Source organism: Nicotiana tomentosiformis, chromosome 9, assembly GCF_000390325.3.
Source record: "Nicotiana tomentosiformis chromosome 9, ASM39032v3, whole genome shotgun sequence".
Lineage (NCBI taxonomy): Eukaryota > Viridiplantae > Streptophyta > Magnoliopsida > Solanales > Solanaceae > Nicotiana > Nicotiana tomentosiformis.
The window spans coordinates 5,284,595-5,297,976 of record NC_090820.1 but is presented as its reverse complement, the minus strand read 5'-3'; the positions used below and the strand labels follow the sequence as shown (position 1 = coordinate 5,297,976).

Sequence of the window (13,382 nt, the reverse complement as noted above, 5' to 3'; positions counted from 1 at the left end):
GAGGCTCAGAATCAACATCAGCTTCTTTGTCTTTGTTTCTCTTCGGGCCTCCACTGAAGAAAAGACCAGAGTTTCCAAAAAGGGGAGTGAAAGCAGTCATGGTAGTAGGCTATCAGTGAAACTGTTTACTAAGAACGTTGAGAAAGATGGAAAACCTTCTACGTAAATGCAGAGTAAAAGCATAGAAGGAAGGGAGTTTATGAAAACTTAAACTTTGGAACTAAAGCGGTAAAATGATAAGTAAAAGTAAAGATATAGACGGCAAACATCGTGGTCATGATTACCTCGAGAACTAAGAAAAATATTGATGAATCGTAGGGCAACACGTGTTCGGGGTATTAAATGCGAGAAGACGTGCGTCCTTTCAAGCGTCGGAAACTGTTCAGGAACTTTCTCGCCAAGAACGAGATCTTCACCAACTTCTTGATACCACAAAGATGTGTCATCGGAAAACTGGGAGACTATCTGTACAGGGTAAAATCGATTCATAATGAATGGTTGAATGACAACATGACACGTGGAACTAAAGACAAGCAAAAGGCGAACCAAGTAATAATCAATACCGGGAACAACAACTGCAATTGACATCGGATAAACCCCGAAGGGAGTAAGGTCAACGGGAGCAGACCAAATATATGTCATCGGAAAGTATTCAATGAGGAATATTTTCTAATATAAATGGGTAGCCATTGCAGAGAATATTTGCATTTATGGTCTGCCGTTACATATTCATCAATGACTCATTTATTGTCATTTAAGTGGGGCTTGATCCTAGGATCTTGTTTCCCTAGGTATAGCTATAAATAGTAAGCTCAACAACCATTATAACACACGAAATTCTTGGTAAAAGGTATGCTATATTTCATTTTCAAGCTCAATTAAACAACTTTATTTGTTCTTTTACATTGCTCTCATTTCTGTCCTCGGAGACACTGCTCTCGGAGCCATATTTGTTATTTTTTTCAATTTTAATCGCTAAGTCTTACTTTTAATTTTGTTTATTTACCATTTCTGGATCAAATCAGTTCGCTTGTCTACAAATCACATAACAAATTTAACTGTACCGCTTTACGGTTAAACACATACTCCCTCCGTTTCAATTTATGTGAACCTATTTCATTTTTAGTCCGTGCCAAAAAGAATGGCCTCTTTCATTATTTGGAAACAATTTACCTTTATGTAATGATTTATAGCCACACAAAATATATGTGCCTCATTTTACACCACAAGTTCAAAAGTCTTCTCTCTTTTCTTAAACTCCGTGCCCAGTCAAATAGATTCACATAAATTGAAACGGAGGAAGTAGTATCCACACCAGCTTTCCGAGTCTTTTTATATTCATCTGAAAATCAAATTCACTTTACTTGAAAGTAAAATAAGCACTTTAAAAGCTAAGCGATTATGATGATTTAGTAGGCGTTTGGATATAAGAATTGTAAAATTCGAAATAATGGTGAAAAATATTTTCGAGTGAAAATGGTATTTGAAATTTAGAGTTGTGTTTGGACATAAATTTCAGTTACGTTGTTTTTGAAGTTTTGTGAGTGATTTGAGTGAAAATTTTGAAAAACAGTTTTTTTGTAGTTTTTCAAATTTTTGAAAATTTCCAAAAATGCATTTTCAACTAAAAATTGGAAATTTTATGAACAAACGCTGATTTCGAAAAAAAAGTGAAATTATTTTGGAATAATCTTCCATCAAATTTTATGTCCAAACGGGCTCCTAGTATTCAATCCAAAATCTTAAAACAATAAATGTGAATTAGATCAAGATATTTATGAATTCCTTTTAATTTCGTTGTATGTGAGACGTCATATAACTCAACGTGCTAGATTACATTTATGTAAATAGCAGGTTTCTCTTTCCCCTTAGAAAGAAGAAAAAATATAACTGTTTATTTACAGAAATACATCCACATATAATCATATATAGCAAATACAAAGAGCATATAATGTATGTTATTTCCATAATTCCATTGAATAGCTATCCAAAAAGAAAAAAAAAAATACTCCGTCTGTACTTTCTGAATGGACCATCTAATCTCACTGCCAACTTAATAACCAGGCCGATATTCCATTAATACCATCTTCAAATCTTTGCCTTTTCAGCGTTTAGATCATGCTATAAATAGAGGCAAATTATTCATTAGTTTTCTCATCTTTCTTGGCTTTAAATTATCACAAGTAAAGTAGTACTAATTAAGTTTTCAAGTAAGAAAAAATGGGATTTAAAGCATTTGTAGTTCTAAGCTTTGCTTTGGCTATTTTTGTGTTTATAACCTCAGATGTTGCAGCTAGGGAGTTGGCTGAGAGCTCCACCAATTCTTTGGAAATCTGTAAGCCTCCTTCTTTTAAAATCTTGATGATAATATCAAAATGTAAAATACCATGGCCCTTTTTTAATTTATGAGTGATTGTAGTTTTCTTTTTTTCGGAAAAGAATTAATTTGATGTTTAAGCTCTTGAGTTTTTCTTTTTACCTTTTCTACATAGAATACAAGGTTTATAGTAATCAACTCAATCAAAGGCAGATTTAGGGCGAATTTTATTGGTTCAACTAAACGACTTGATCAATGAAATACTCATATTATTAACAACATCACACCTCTTGGGCGCGGTCCTTCCCCGGATCCTGCATGAACGTGATATACCTTGTATACCGGATTATCTTTTTTTAGACGAATCTAAAAAGAAACAAAAGATCAAAGTCAGACAGTTAGATGGAGCCTAGTTTATTGAGTTAAACTAAATCTAATATTTTTGACTTGGAACATAAGTGTATATGTATATGTATGACTTAAAAGGTCGATCAAACTTAAATTCTAGATTTCACCTCTGATAACACAGTGACTATCCACCTAACATGCATATGTATGACTATTTTTGCAGCAAAGGAATCCGAGAAGAAAAATGAGGTAAATGACGCCAAGTATCCAGGAGGAGGATATGGAGGGTACCCTGGAGGCGGTTATGGAGGGTACCCCGGAGGTGGGTACCGAGGGTACCCTGGAGGCGGGTATGGTGGGTACCCTGGTGGTGGACGTGGACGTGGACGTGGAGGTTATGGAGGCGAATATTGCCGTTATGGTTGTTGCGGCCGCCGCGATTACAATGGCTGCAGGAGGTGCTGCTACGACAAAGGTGAAGCCCTGGTCACTGAAGCTAAGCCTCACAACTAATTACTATGGAATATGAAGATTCAATGGTGGCTATATATTGTGTTTTTTTAGTAATAGTTTTGGTGTTGGAAGTATGAATAAATGTATCTTTTTCATTTGCCTGTACTGTTCATCTATATATTTGAGTGTAATTGTTGAAACATAATTATAATTAATTAACTTATTATATGTGTACTCTCTATAATACTTCAAGCGTTCAGATAGATTGTTACATAATAGCATCCGAGCAATCAAGAGATCCTGAATTTAAAATGTTTGACATGATTTTATTTATATATAATTTTCTCCAACTTTTAAAAATTGATATTTAGTAATTACTAAACTATATATATTCTAATTTTAAACTTTTTTTTTATCATTTTTTCACAATTACTTTAAATGCTTGCTAAAATTTTCATTAGTACTATATATAGATTCATCCCTATATAATTTGACTACGTGCAATGGAGGCCATAAATATCAATTCATGTCTAATATGCGTATAATCATATCAATGTATAATCTATATATAGCGCCTAGATAAAGTAAATAGTGAATCCAACATGCTATTTGTATAAAGATCCCATCTAACTTGCACAACATCATCCAATCTCCCCTCTTATTTTATTTTTCTTCTTGAAAAGAATGCGAGTATCAATGTATTATTACTTTAAATTATTCCAAAGTTAGATAATTTTGAGCATTTGATTATTGTGGATCCAACTCGCAATATTGGATCAAGTCAACAAAATTATCATAATTCAACCCGTTTACACTTGCACGAGTTAGGCATACTACTACAAATAAGGTTTATTTGTCAACTCTATAATTTGGTTAGAAAACGAATAGTATATGGTTAGAAAATGTTGTCTTCGCTTACGCTAGTCAATAAGGTGATTAATATAGGTAGTACCACAACTTCATTTCTCTCCTTAACGAAAACCTTGAGATCATATGATCACAGTTAGCCGAGTAGTATCTTTACACAAATAGCCTATCGCATTCTTTGTTTACTTTTTCTAGCCAGTATACATATATTATATGAATTATACATGAACTATATATATTATACATCTGTTAGCTATTTTACATTTAAGCACAGAGGCGGCTATTTAAATTAATTCTTCTACTTTTTATTAAAACATTATCTGGACGCTTTGGTGGCAATATCCGGAGACAGAAATTAAGTTTCCTTTAATAGCAAAGGCCCGAGGGTCTATTGAAAATAACATCTCTATCCTCACAAGATAGGGGTAAGGTCTGCGTATACACTACCCTTTCCATACTCCACAGTATGGGATAATACTGGGTATGTTGTTGTTGTTGTTAATAGCAATGGCACGTAGAGTGTGAGATAAATAACAGATTTCTAAAGAACGTTTAAAGCTAACTGAACTCTAACTACATTGCAACTAGAGGATAAATATAGATATGCTAAACATAGACTTGTGCTAATAAGCTAGATTTACTCATAATTCACCCTCGGCGGCTTCCAAAGAGCTTTTGTGCTGGTGGCTATCTTTAGAGGGCTTAATTTAGTGGGGTTGGTTAGAAATTTTGTAGTATTAGCTTAGCTGGCTAGTTAATAAAGACGATCTATGTAGCTAGGACCAGAAAGTTTCTGGTAGTAGAAGTACCTCATGAAATTAGTTAAGGTGTACGTAATCGAACCCAAACACAACAACAACAATAACAACACAGCATAATCTTATTAGTGGATCTGGGGAGAATAGTGTGTACGCAGACCTTACCCCTACCCTGGGGTAGAGAGGTTGTTTCCGATAGACCCTCGGCTCCCTCCCTCCAAGAACTCCACACCTTGCTCTTGGGGTGACTCGAATTCACAACTACTTGGTTGGAAGTGGAGGGTGCTCACTACTAAATCAACCCACTCTTGTCAAAAATAACCCGAACACCACGATTATAAAAATAAAATATATAGCTAGTACCACAAATCTAGTGGGCGTGCCTCGGAGCTTAAAAGAATTGTGTATTACATTTACTCAGTTTTAACATCATTATGTTTACATTTTATTTTTATTCTAATCTGATCAATTTTAGTTCTTCTAGATATAGTTTTGTGTTCTATTTTCTTTTTCTTTTCTGTTCCATTTTTCTTTAGGGAAAATTTCTCATTTCACTCTAAAAAGTACCTCATATATACCCTTTCATATTGTTTTCAACATGCGCATTTCCTGTTCTTTTTCTTCTCTATTTTCTTTAGAGTAAGATTATAATTATAATTTTCTGTTGGTGGTACGTTTAATTTATTGAAACTATTGTTTGAAAGAAAAACCACCTTAATTAAGATAATATTTCTAACAGTAACTGTAACCAGACTAGCAAATGCAAACAGAATGTTATGATCAATTCTGAACCAGATCATATAAATTGCCCTTAAAGGAATTGCAATAAATTTAAGAGAAATTAAGCACGCTATATATAGGTGCTAGCTTTATAAAAAAGTCGACTGTAAAAAATCTATTTATTAGCAGCCAGCTTAATTAATAATTAGTCCGGTACGTGCTCCATTAATACAATGTTCAATATTTGCCACCAAAATGTTCATATGATTATACTATAAATAGAGGCATAAGTTTTCACTAGTTTCCTCAAGCAAAAAGAGAAATTATGGGATCAAAGACATTTATAGTTCTAGCCATTTCTTTGGCTATTTTTGTAATAACATCAGAGGTTGCAGCTAGGGAGTTAGCTGGCAGCTCCAACGGTAAGCTTCTTTCCTTTTAAGACATTTTCACATAAAGTTGTTTTTGGTATGACAAAAGTAATTTTCTAAGAAATATTTTTCACGAAAAAATCATTTTCTGCTATTAGCTAGACTCGGTTTAGTTTGCATTTACTTCAGTTCTTAACCACTAGACTAATCTAAATGAACAAATAAAGTATCATAGTAACTATCGATCTACCGACAACGGTTGTGATGAAGTGGTAAGTACTTTGAAGTTGCCTTTGTCATGAAGCTTTTTACCCCAATATGGGACTTCCTATCGCAAATCTGGATTTAGTTCGACCCAAATACGGTTACCGAACACAGGTTGTTAACCCAAAAAAAAAACTATCGACCTAACATGCATATGCGTGATTATTGTTGGCGTGCAGCAATGGTATTCGAGAAGACAAATGCGGAAAATGACGCAAAACTTGTAGGAGGCGGACTTCCAGGATTTGGAGGAGGCGGATTTCCAGGATTCGGAGGAGGCGGATTTCCAGGATTCGGAGGAGGCAGGTTTGGTGGATATCGTGGAGGAGGATATGGAGTATATCCTGGTGGTGGCTATGGTGGATATCCCGGTGGTAGCGGCGGTGGATACTATGGAGGTTATCCAGGAGGAGGATATGGTGGATTTCCTGGTGGTGGGTTTGGAGGTTGGCCTCGCAACTAATTAATATACTAAATTAAGAATATATATATATATATATATATATATGAAGAATGTTCAGGGTGGCTATTTATACAATGTGTGTTTAGTAATAGTTTTTTTTGTTGTTGAAAGGATGAATAAGAGTGGATTTCCTTTTTCCCTTACATGTAATTGGAAGTCATATATTTCCTTTGTATGTATTGTTATATACTATTATTATTTAAAGAGCCAAAAGAGGTTTTTCTTTGCCATGATATTCTCAAGCATCTACTTATAATACTTTTTCTGTCCTATTTTATGTGAGATTGTTTGATTGCATATAGAGTTTAAGAAAAAAATAAAATATTTTAAAACTTGTGATCTAAAATAAGCCATTGAAATTTGCTTCACTATCTCAAGTTCGCAACCCCCGCCAACTCAAGCCGTCAAAGTATTAATCAAGTTCATATATTCTTATTGAATCCGTCCTATTTTTAAAAAAAAATCGCAAATAGAAATTCTTAAAGCTGTTGGGAAATTAGTCAAACAATCCAGAAAATAGTTGTTCTGACGCAGAATTTTTTCAATTGAAATGATGTACATGAGCAGATAAAATATGTCTATCAGAAATAAAAGAGTTCATTTTTTATATTTCCCAACACAATAACATCATACAAGTGGGAAATATTATCTTTTGTACATTCGTGGTGTGTACACCTATGGCTTTTAATTAACAGTTACATTAGATCCTAGTATGTAAATAACTAGGAATACACAACTGCAACAACAACAAATCTAGTGTAATCCTACAAAGTAGGATTTGGGAGGGGGAGGGGGTAAAGCGCACGCAGACCTTACCCCTACCTTGTAAAAGTAGAAAGACTGTTTCCAATAGACCCCCGACTCAAGATAAAAGTAAAAGAGATAGACACAACACGTAGTAACATCAACAAGATAAGGTGATAGGGAAACATGGTGATATAATAATCGAAGCGAAAGGATCAACATAAGGTAAAAGAAACCTACGGATATGAAGGTATGAAAATAAAAGATTAATACTAATGCTATCGACATGAAAACGAGACACTCCCGCCTAACTACTAATCTTCTACCTTAATTCCCAACCTTCACACCCTCCTATCAAGAGTCATGTCCTCAGTAAGCTGAAGGTGTGCCATGTCATACCTAATCACCTCTCCCCAATACTTCCTAGGCCTACCTCTACCTCTCCTCAACCCCACCATGGCCAACCTCTCGCACCTCCTCATTGGGGCATCTATACTCCCCCTCTTCACATGTCCGTACCATCTCAGCACGCTTATCTTCCCACATCTTATCCTCTACAGGGATCACTCCCACCTTGTCTCGGATAACTAAACTAGGAATACACAACTAAGCTTCCAAAAAAAAAAATGGGAGGGCACCTCACTGTTGCATATGATCAAAACATTAACAAAGTTCCACCCTTTTTCTGGCATTTGTATTTGGTCCATTCTTGAGCAGCTTCTAGACCGAGTTCATCTTTACCCGATATTTTTAATGCGAAGCATGACTTTATGAACAAAAATTCGTTAAAATTACAACAAATAATAGTTATGGACCCTAAGAATTTAAATATTGAACTCATTCAGCTTACAAGGTGGGGAATCAATCTTTACCAAGGTGAAAGTTCAGATAACTAACCAACTGCGCTATTAAGATTCCCGCCTGACTTATTAATTTGATAGTTAAACTAGGTCTTCTATCCTCAAGCTCTTTACACAATCTGTGCCAGTTACATCCTTAGTCTACTTGAGCCCCACTCTTTCATAATAGCCTAAGGATGTAACTGGCACAGATTGTGTAACAAACATAACAAATCTAAAACAAATTAATAACTAAATAGCAGATTCCTAAAGATACCTTCAAAGCTAACTGAATTCTAACTGGAGGATAAATTGTGCCTATTGGTGGCCAAGTTTAGAGGGTTTAATCTAGTGGGGTTGGTTAGAAAATTTTGTATTAGCTTAGGCTAGAATAGGCTTAGTACCACAACTACAATTTACAATCACTCAGTTTTAACATCAATGTTTACATTTTAGTATGATTCTAATCTGATCAAGTTTAGTTCTTCTACATATGGTTTGGTTTGTACTATGTTACTTTGTTCAATTTACCCTTTTTCCCTTTTTTTTTTTGAAGATATAATTAAGTAAATAAAAGTGTGCTCCCTTTAACAGCTTAAACTTTGAGATAAAATTGTTACACACTTTGACATAGTATATATCATAGTAAAATATCCTGAGTTCGAGTCTCACTCCCACCTTTTATTTATAAAAATAAATTCCATTTGCTTGACTCATAGAAAAAAATCAAGCCCGCACATGAAGGGCAATGTTGAAAATATATAATTATATATGCACTTCAACATTTTGTTACATCTCTCTTTTGTGAAAATTTCTCATCTCATTCACTCAAACAAATTAAGTACCCTATCATATATATTATTTTTTCCATGCGCATTTCTTGTTCTTTTTTTCTTGTCTATTTTCTTCAATAAGCTTATAAATATAATTTGCTGTTAGTGGTACGTTAAATTTTGAAAACTACTGTTTGGAAGAAATACCACCTTAATTAACATAATATTTCTTGCTAGTATAACTCAAGACTTTTATTACAATTTTGATATATTGAATAACTCAATTCGTTAGGTTAGATTATGTAATACAAAAAAGATATCCAAATAGCAAACACAAACAGCATGATATGTTCAATTCTCAGCCATGTATATATTTACTTTGCCCTAGCTAAAGGAATATGCCATTTATAGTTATTTAAGTGAAATCATTTGTAGGTTGTTTTATGGAAAAATCGAGTCTAAAAACTGCCAACTTAATTAAATAACTAGTCCGGTACGTCCTATGCAATTTGCAATGATAGCCCCCAAGATGTTTAGATAATTATACTATAAATAGAAGCAAAAATTTCATTAGCTTCCTCATCCTTCTTACAATTATCACAACTTAATTAGTAGTTATAAAATTAAGATTTATAGTTTCAATTAAGAAACAAAATGGGATCAAAGGCATTTATGCTTATTGTTTTGGCTATTTTACTTGTGATAACATCAGAAGTTGCAGCTAGGGAGTTGGCTGAGAGCACCCCCACTACTACGGACAATGGTATAATTCCTTTCTTTTAAGACATTTTTCACTTTCCTAAATGTAAAATATTTGCTTAGTACATTTCAAAAGTTTTAATCTTTTTCATTTAAACCAACTTAATTTTCTGATTTTACGGTGTTCGAATTGCTATGAATAATTACCTTTATTGTACATCAACTTAACTTGACGATATGAAAAAATTTATACACTGATAATTAATGCATGAGAGTTAAACTCATGTATGATTAATATTGGTGCAGCAAAGGTATCCGAAAAGAAAAATGATGATGTAAATTACTCGAAATTTTTAGGAGCAGGATTTCCAGGAGTCGGAGGTGGCGGATTTGGAGGATACCCCGTAGGAAGATATGGAGGATACCCTGGAGGCGGATATGGTGGATACCCTGGTGGCGGATATGGTGGATATGGTGGATACCCGGGTGGTCGTGGATATTATGGAGGTTATCCAAGAGGCGGATATGGTGGATATGGTGGCTATGGTGGTGGCTATGGAGGATATCCTAGAGGTGGTTGGTATGGAGTATGGCCTCGCGACTAATTAATTTACTAAGGAATATATATATATGAAGAATATTCAAGGTGTCTATATATAATGTGTAGTACTCTTTCTGTCCTAAATTATGTGTCACTTTTCGTTTTTTCGTTTTATCGTTGGAAGTATGAATAAATGTACCAGCAATATCCATTCACTTACTATGGGTGGATGGTCATGTCATGATTTTATATCTGTATGTGAACTTACTTGTATACGTCTTTTTTTACTTTACATATAATTGTCATTTATAAAATTAAGTGAAATCCAAGTGATCGTCGTATATTTCCTTTGTATTTATCCTCTTTTTTATTACTTTACGTTATACTATTACTATTTGGAGAGTCATAGAACTACTTTTTTAACCATGATTTTCTCAAATATTGGCTTATAACATTTTTTATAGATTCTAAATTATTATGATATCCAAATTCACAGCGAAAATTATGTTGTTACGCGAGACCTTGAACAACTATCTCAATGCCCGCCAACTCAAGCCATTAACGTATTGTGAAGTGCATATATTCTTATTGAATCCATCCAATTTTAAAAATTTCTGCACGAATAGATATTCTTAAAATTGTTGGGAAATTGGTAAAACTATCAAGAAAATAATTATTCAGATGGTTACCCTTTGCAGTAATTTGTCGTCAATTAGATTAATACACACACATGATGTGATTCGTTGCCAAGATTTTGATTTTAACAACCCAATTTAACAATAAGTTAAACATACACTGTCACACCCTTTTTCTACCCCAAAGATATGTGTGTTGTGTGGATTGTAGGTTAAAGAGTTTTCCAATTAAAGTGACAATTTTGATATAGGGATTATTTTGTTATTCAGAGTTCCCACTTGGAATTGATTTTTGTTGTTCCAAGTCACCTTTTATTTGAATCCCTGGTCAAAAGAAGGTTTAATTCTTTTATTATTGGTCTGCGAAAACAAAGTCCGAATAAAGAATTCTGTTGACCGGGGAGAAGGTGTAAGGCATTCCCCGAGTCCCGTAATTCTAGCACGGTCGCTTTATTGACTTAAACTTGGCTTGAATTAATTTTTTGGATAAACTGTGTTTTATTTGATTTTCATGTTTGCCTATGTCCACTTTTATTTCTTGATTATTAGAAAAATTAAAGAATATTTTTGAATAAAAAGATGTCAACCACACTACGCAAGCGAATGCGTGATCGAAAACGAAATTAATTAACTTATCATGAACGCGCCTCGCAAGCGAATCCGAAATCATGACAATTAATTATTTGTAATACTTTTGAGATATTAATACATTTATGTTTGAAGAAATTAGTTTAGGAAATTATTAAATGCCATTAAAGCGCTACGCAAGCAAAACCATGATTATAGCAAGAGATTAATTAAATTAGAAATTAATTAAGCTATTGAGATTATTAATTTAATTTATTAAGTGTTAAACATCACGTTACGCAAGCGAGTCCGTGAATAAAAAGTTAAGCGCGACTACTAGTTGTCTAGCGCTTAAAATTAATTACTAAGGTGATTAAGTTGTAAAGTTATTTTAATAAAAAAAAATCTGATTTATTGAGATTAATTGACTAAGAAAAACAAAATGGGCCAACTTGTTATTTTAAAGAGTGGGCAGCCATTGAGTTAAATACAAATGGGCCAGCAACTTTTCGGAAAAAATGGGCAAATGAACTTTAAAAGCATTGGGCCTGCTAGATGTAATTTTCTTCTTGGGCTTAGCTGAAATTATTATGTGAATGGAAGCATTAGGAAATCTGGCCCAAAGTCCAATTAAAACATAATTCAGCACAAGACCAATTCTTTAATTTTTTTAAATATACAAAAAAAAAAAGATTAACTTGGACACAATCCAATTTAGACCCAATCCTCCTGTAATAAACCTGTTCCTTGGAGCAGAGAAAGACATCTGTAGGGAAGAAAATATATTTTCTAAGTATTGAATTCTTTAGGAAATCCCTTAAGCTCCTAAGCAAGGAAAAGATTATTTTAAAACTTTTGGTCAATGATTTGCACCAAAACTAACCTGCTGCAAAAATATTCCTAAAAACTTACATTGGCTAGCTTATGCTTATTGACAAATAAAATTAGAAGATCTTCTTTGCAAAAATAACCAACCTTGTTCCTGATTATTTTATTCTTTTTTCGACATCTTAAAGAAGATAAGAGATCCAAAAGGGGAGGTAAGTTAAACCTTTCATCTAACTACTACACACTTTCAACGCATGACACTTAGGAGAATATAATAGCCTATAGAAGGAACTTGATAATACTAAGTTTAACACTTCAAAATGCCTTACTATTGCCATCTTCAGATATTTGGCCTTATTTAAAAATATTACATAACACAAACATATCACTTGAAGAACATGAAAACCCTCCTTGGATTAACAAAGTAATTTCTCATTAATACAAAGTTATAGTGAATTTATTACGCATGCTTACATACAAAACTATACAAGAAACAGAATGCTCTTAAGCTTATAATAAATTGAAAAGAACTCAAATAACTTCATTTCCATTCATTGTTGACCCTAAAGAAAATTACAGTCGCATATGAGGGAATACCTAGATAACAGAAAAGCAAAGATCAGTGATGAATGAACAGAAATTCCAGCAATAGTAACAACAGCCAATCAGTGCTAGAAACAGCCCAAAAAATCCCGCGAAGACACTTGAAACTAGTAACTAACAAACTCAGAACATAGCCAAACGATTGCTCTATTTTCTTAATGATTTTGCACTCTAGGAGTCACTCACAAAGCTCATATATTTCAGCTTACTAAAGTATTCAGCTGCTGATTTTTGTTCAAAGATATGTGTGTTCAAGCAACTCTAAAGATGTGTATAAGTGTAAGATCGAGTGGGTCGATCTTCTATAGGAGAAGAGCAGCCCTTTAAATAGGCAAATAAAGTCAGATTTTTTGGACAGACTTTGATTCACCAAAGGTTTGTTCAAAAGACTAACTTTGTGTGCTAAACACTGTTCAAAAATTGTCCAAAAGGTGAAAGGACAGCCTTAAAATCTGCTATGTTATAAGCAAGGAGAAAAAATATTATTTCAGCCACCCTACTAGTAAAAAGTAGGCTACTAGTACCTTATTTTATGATAAAATAACCTAAACTTCAAATTTTAACCATCAACACCAAACTACTTGCTCAATAC

General features: G+C 33.7%; 2 protein-coding genes across 4 annotated transcripts; both read left to right on the top strand.

Annotated features, from left to right (window-relative positions):
• The first annotated feature begins 2,148 nt into the window (after positions 1-2,148).
• On the top strand, positions 2,149-3,333 carry LOC104103831 (glycine-rich protein-like). The gene is made up of 2 exons (XM_009611765.4): positions 2,149-2,335; positions 2,889-3,333. The coding sequence occupies exons 1-2, from the start codon at positions 2,221-2,223 to the stop codon at positions 3,176-3,178; spliced, it is 405 nt and encodes a 134-aa protein (XP_009610060.1). The 5' UTR covers positions 2,149-2,220; the 3' UTR covers positions 3,179-3,333.
• A 2,231-nt stretch (positions 3,334-5,564) lies between these two features.
• Positions 5,565-10,511, top strand: LOC104103832 (dormancy-associated protein 2-like). Of its 3 annotated transcripts, XM_018773303.3 has the most exons (3): positions 5,565-5,885; positions 6,278-6,544; positions 10,178-10,511. In XM_018773303.3, the coding sequence occupies exons 1-3, from the start codon at positions 5,789-5,791 to the stop codon at positions 10,219-10,221; spliced, it is 408 nt and encodes a 135-aa protein (XP_018628819.2). In that variant the 5' UTR covers positions 5,565-5,788; the 3' UTR covers positions 10,222-10,511. The 3 variants fall into 3 exon arrangements, with proteins under 3 accessions (XP_018628819.2, XP_009610061.1, XP_009610062.1); XM_009611766.4 differs by lacking the exons at positions 5,565-5,885; positions 6,278-6,544 and adding an exon at positions 9,492-9,680 and having other exon boundaries at positions 9,923-10,511; XM_009611767.4 differs by lacking the exons at positions 5,565-5,885; positions 6,278-6,544 and adding an exon at positions 9,493-9,680 and having other exon boundaries at positions 9,974-10,511.
• The last annotated feature ends 2,871 nt before the right edge of the window (positions 10,512-13,382 follow it).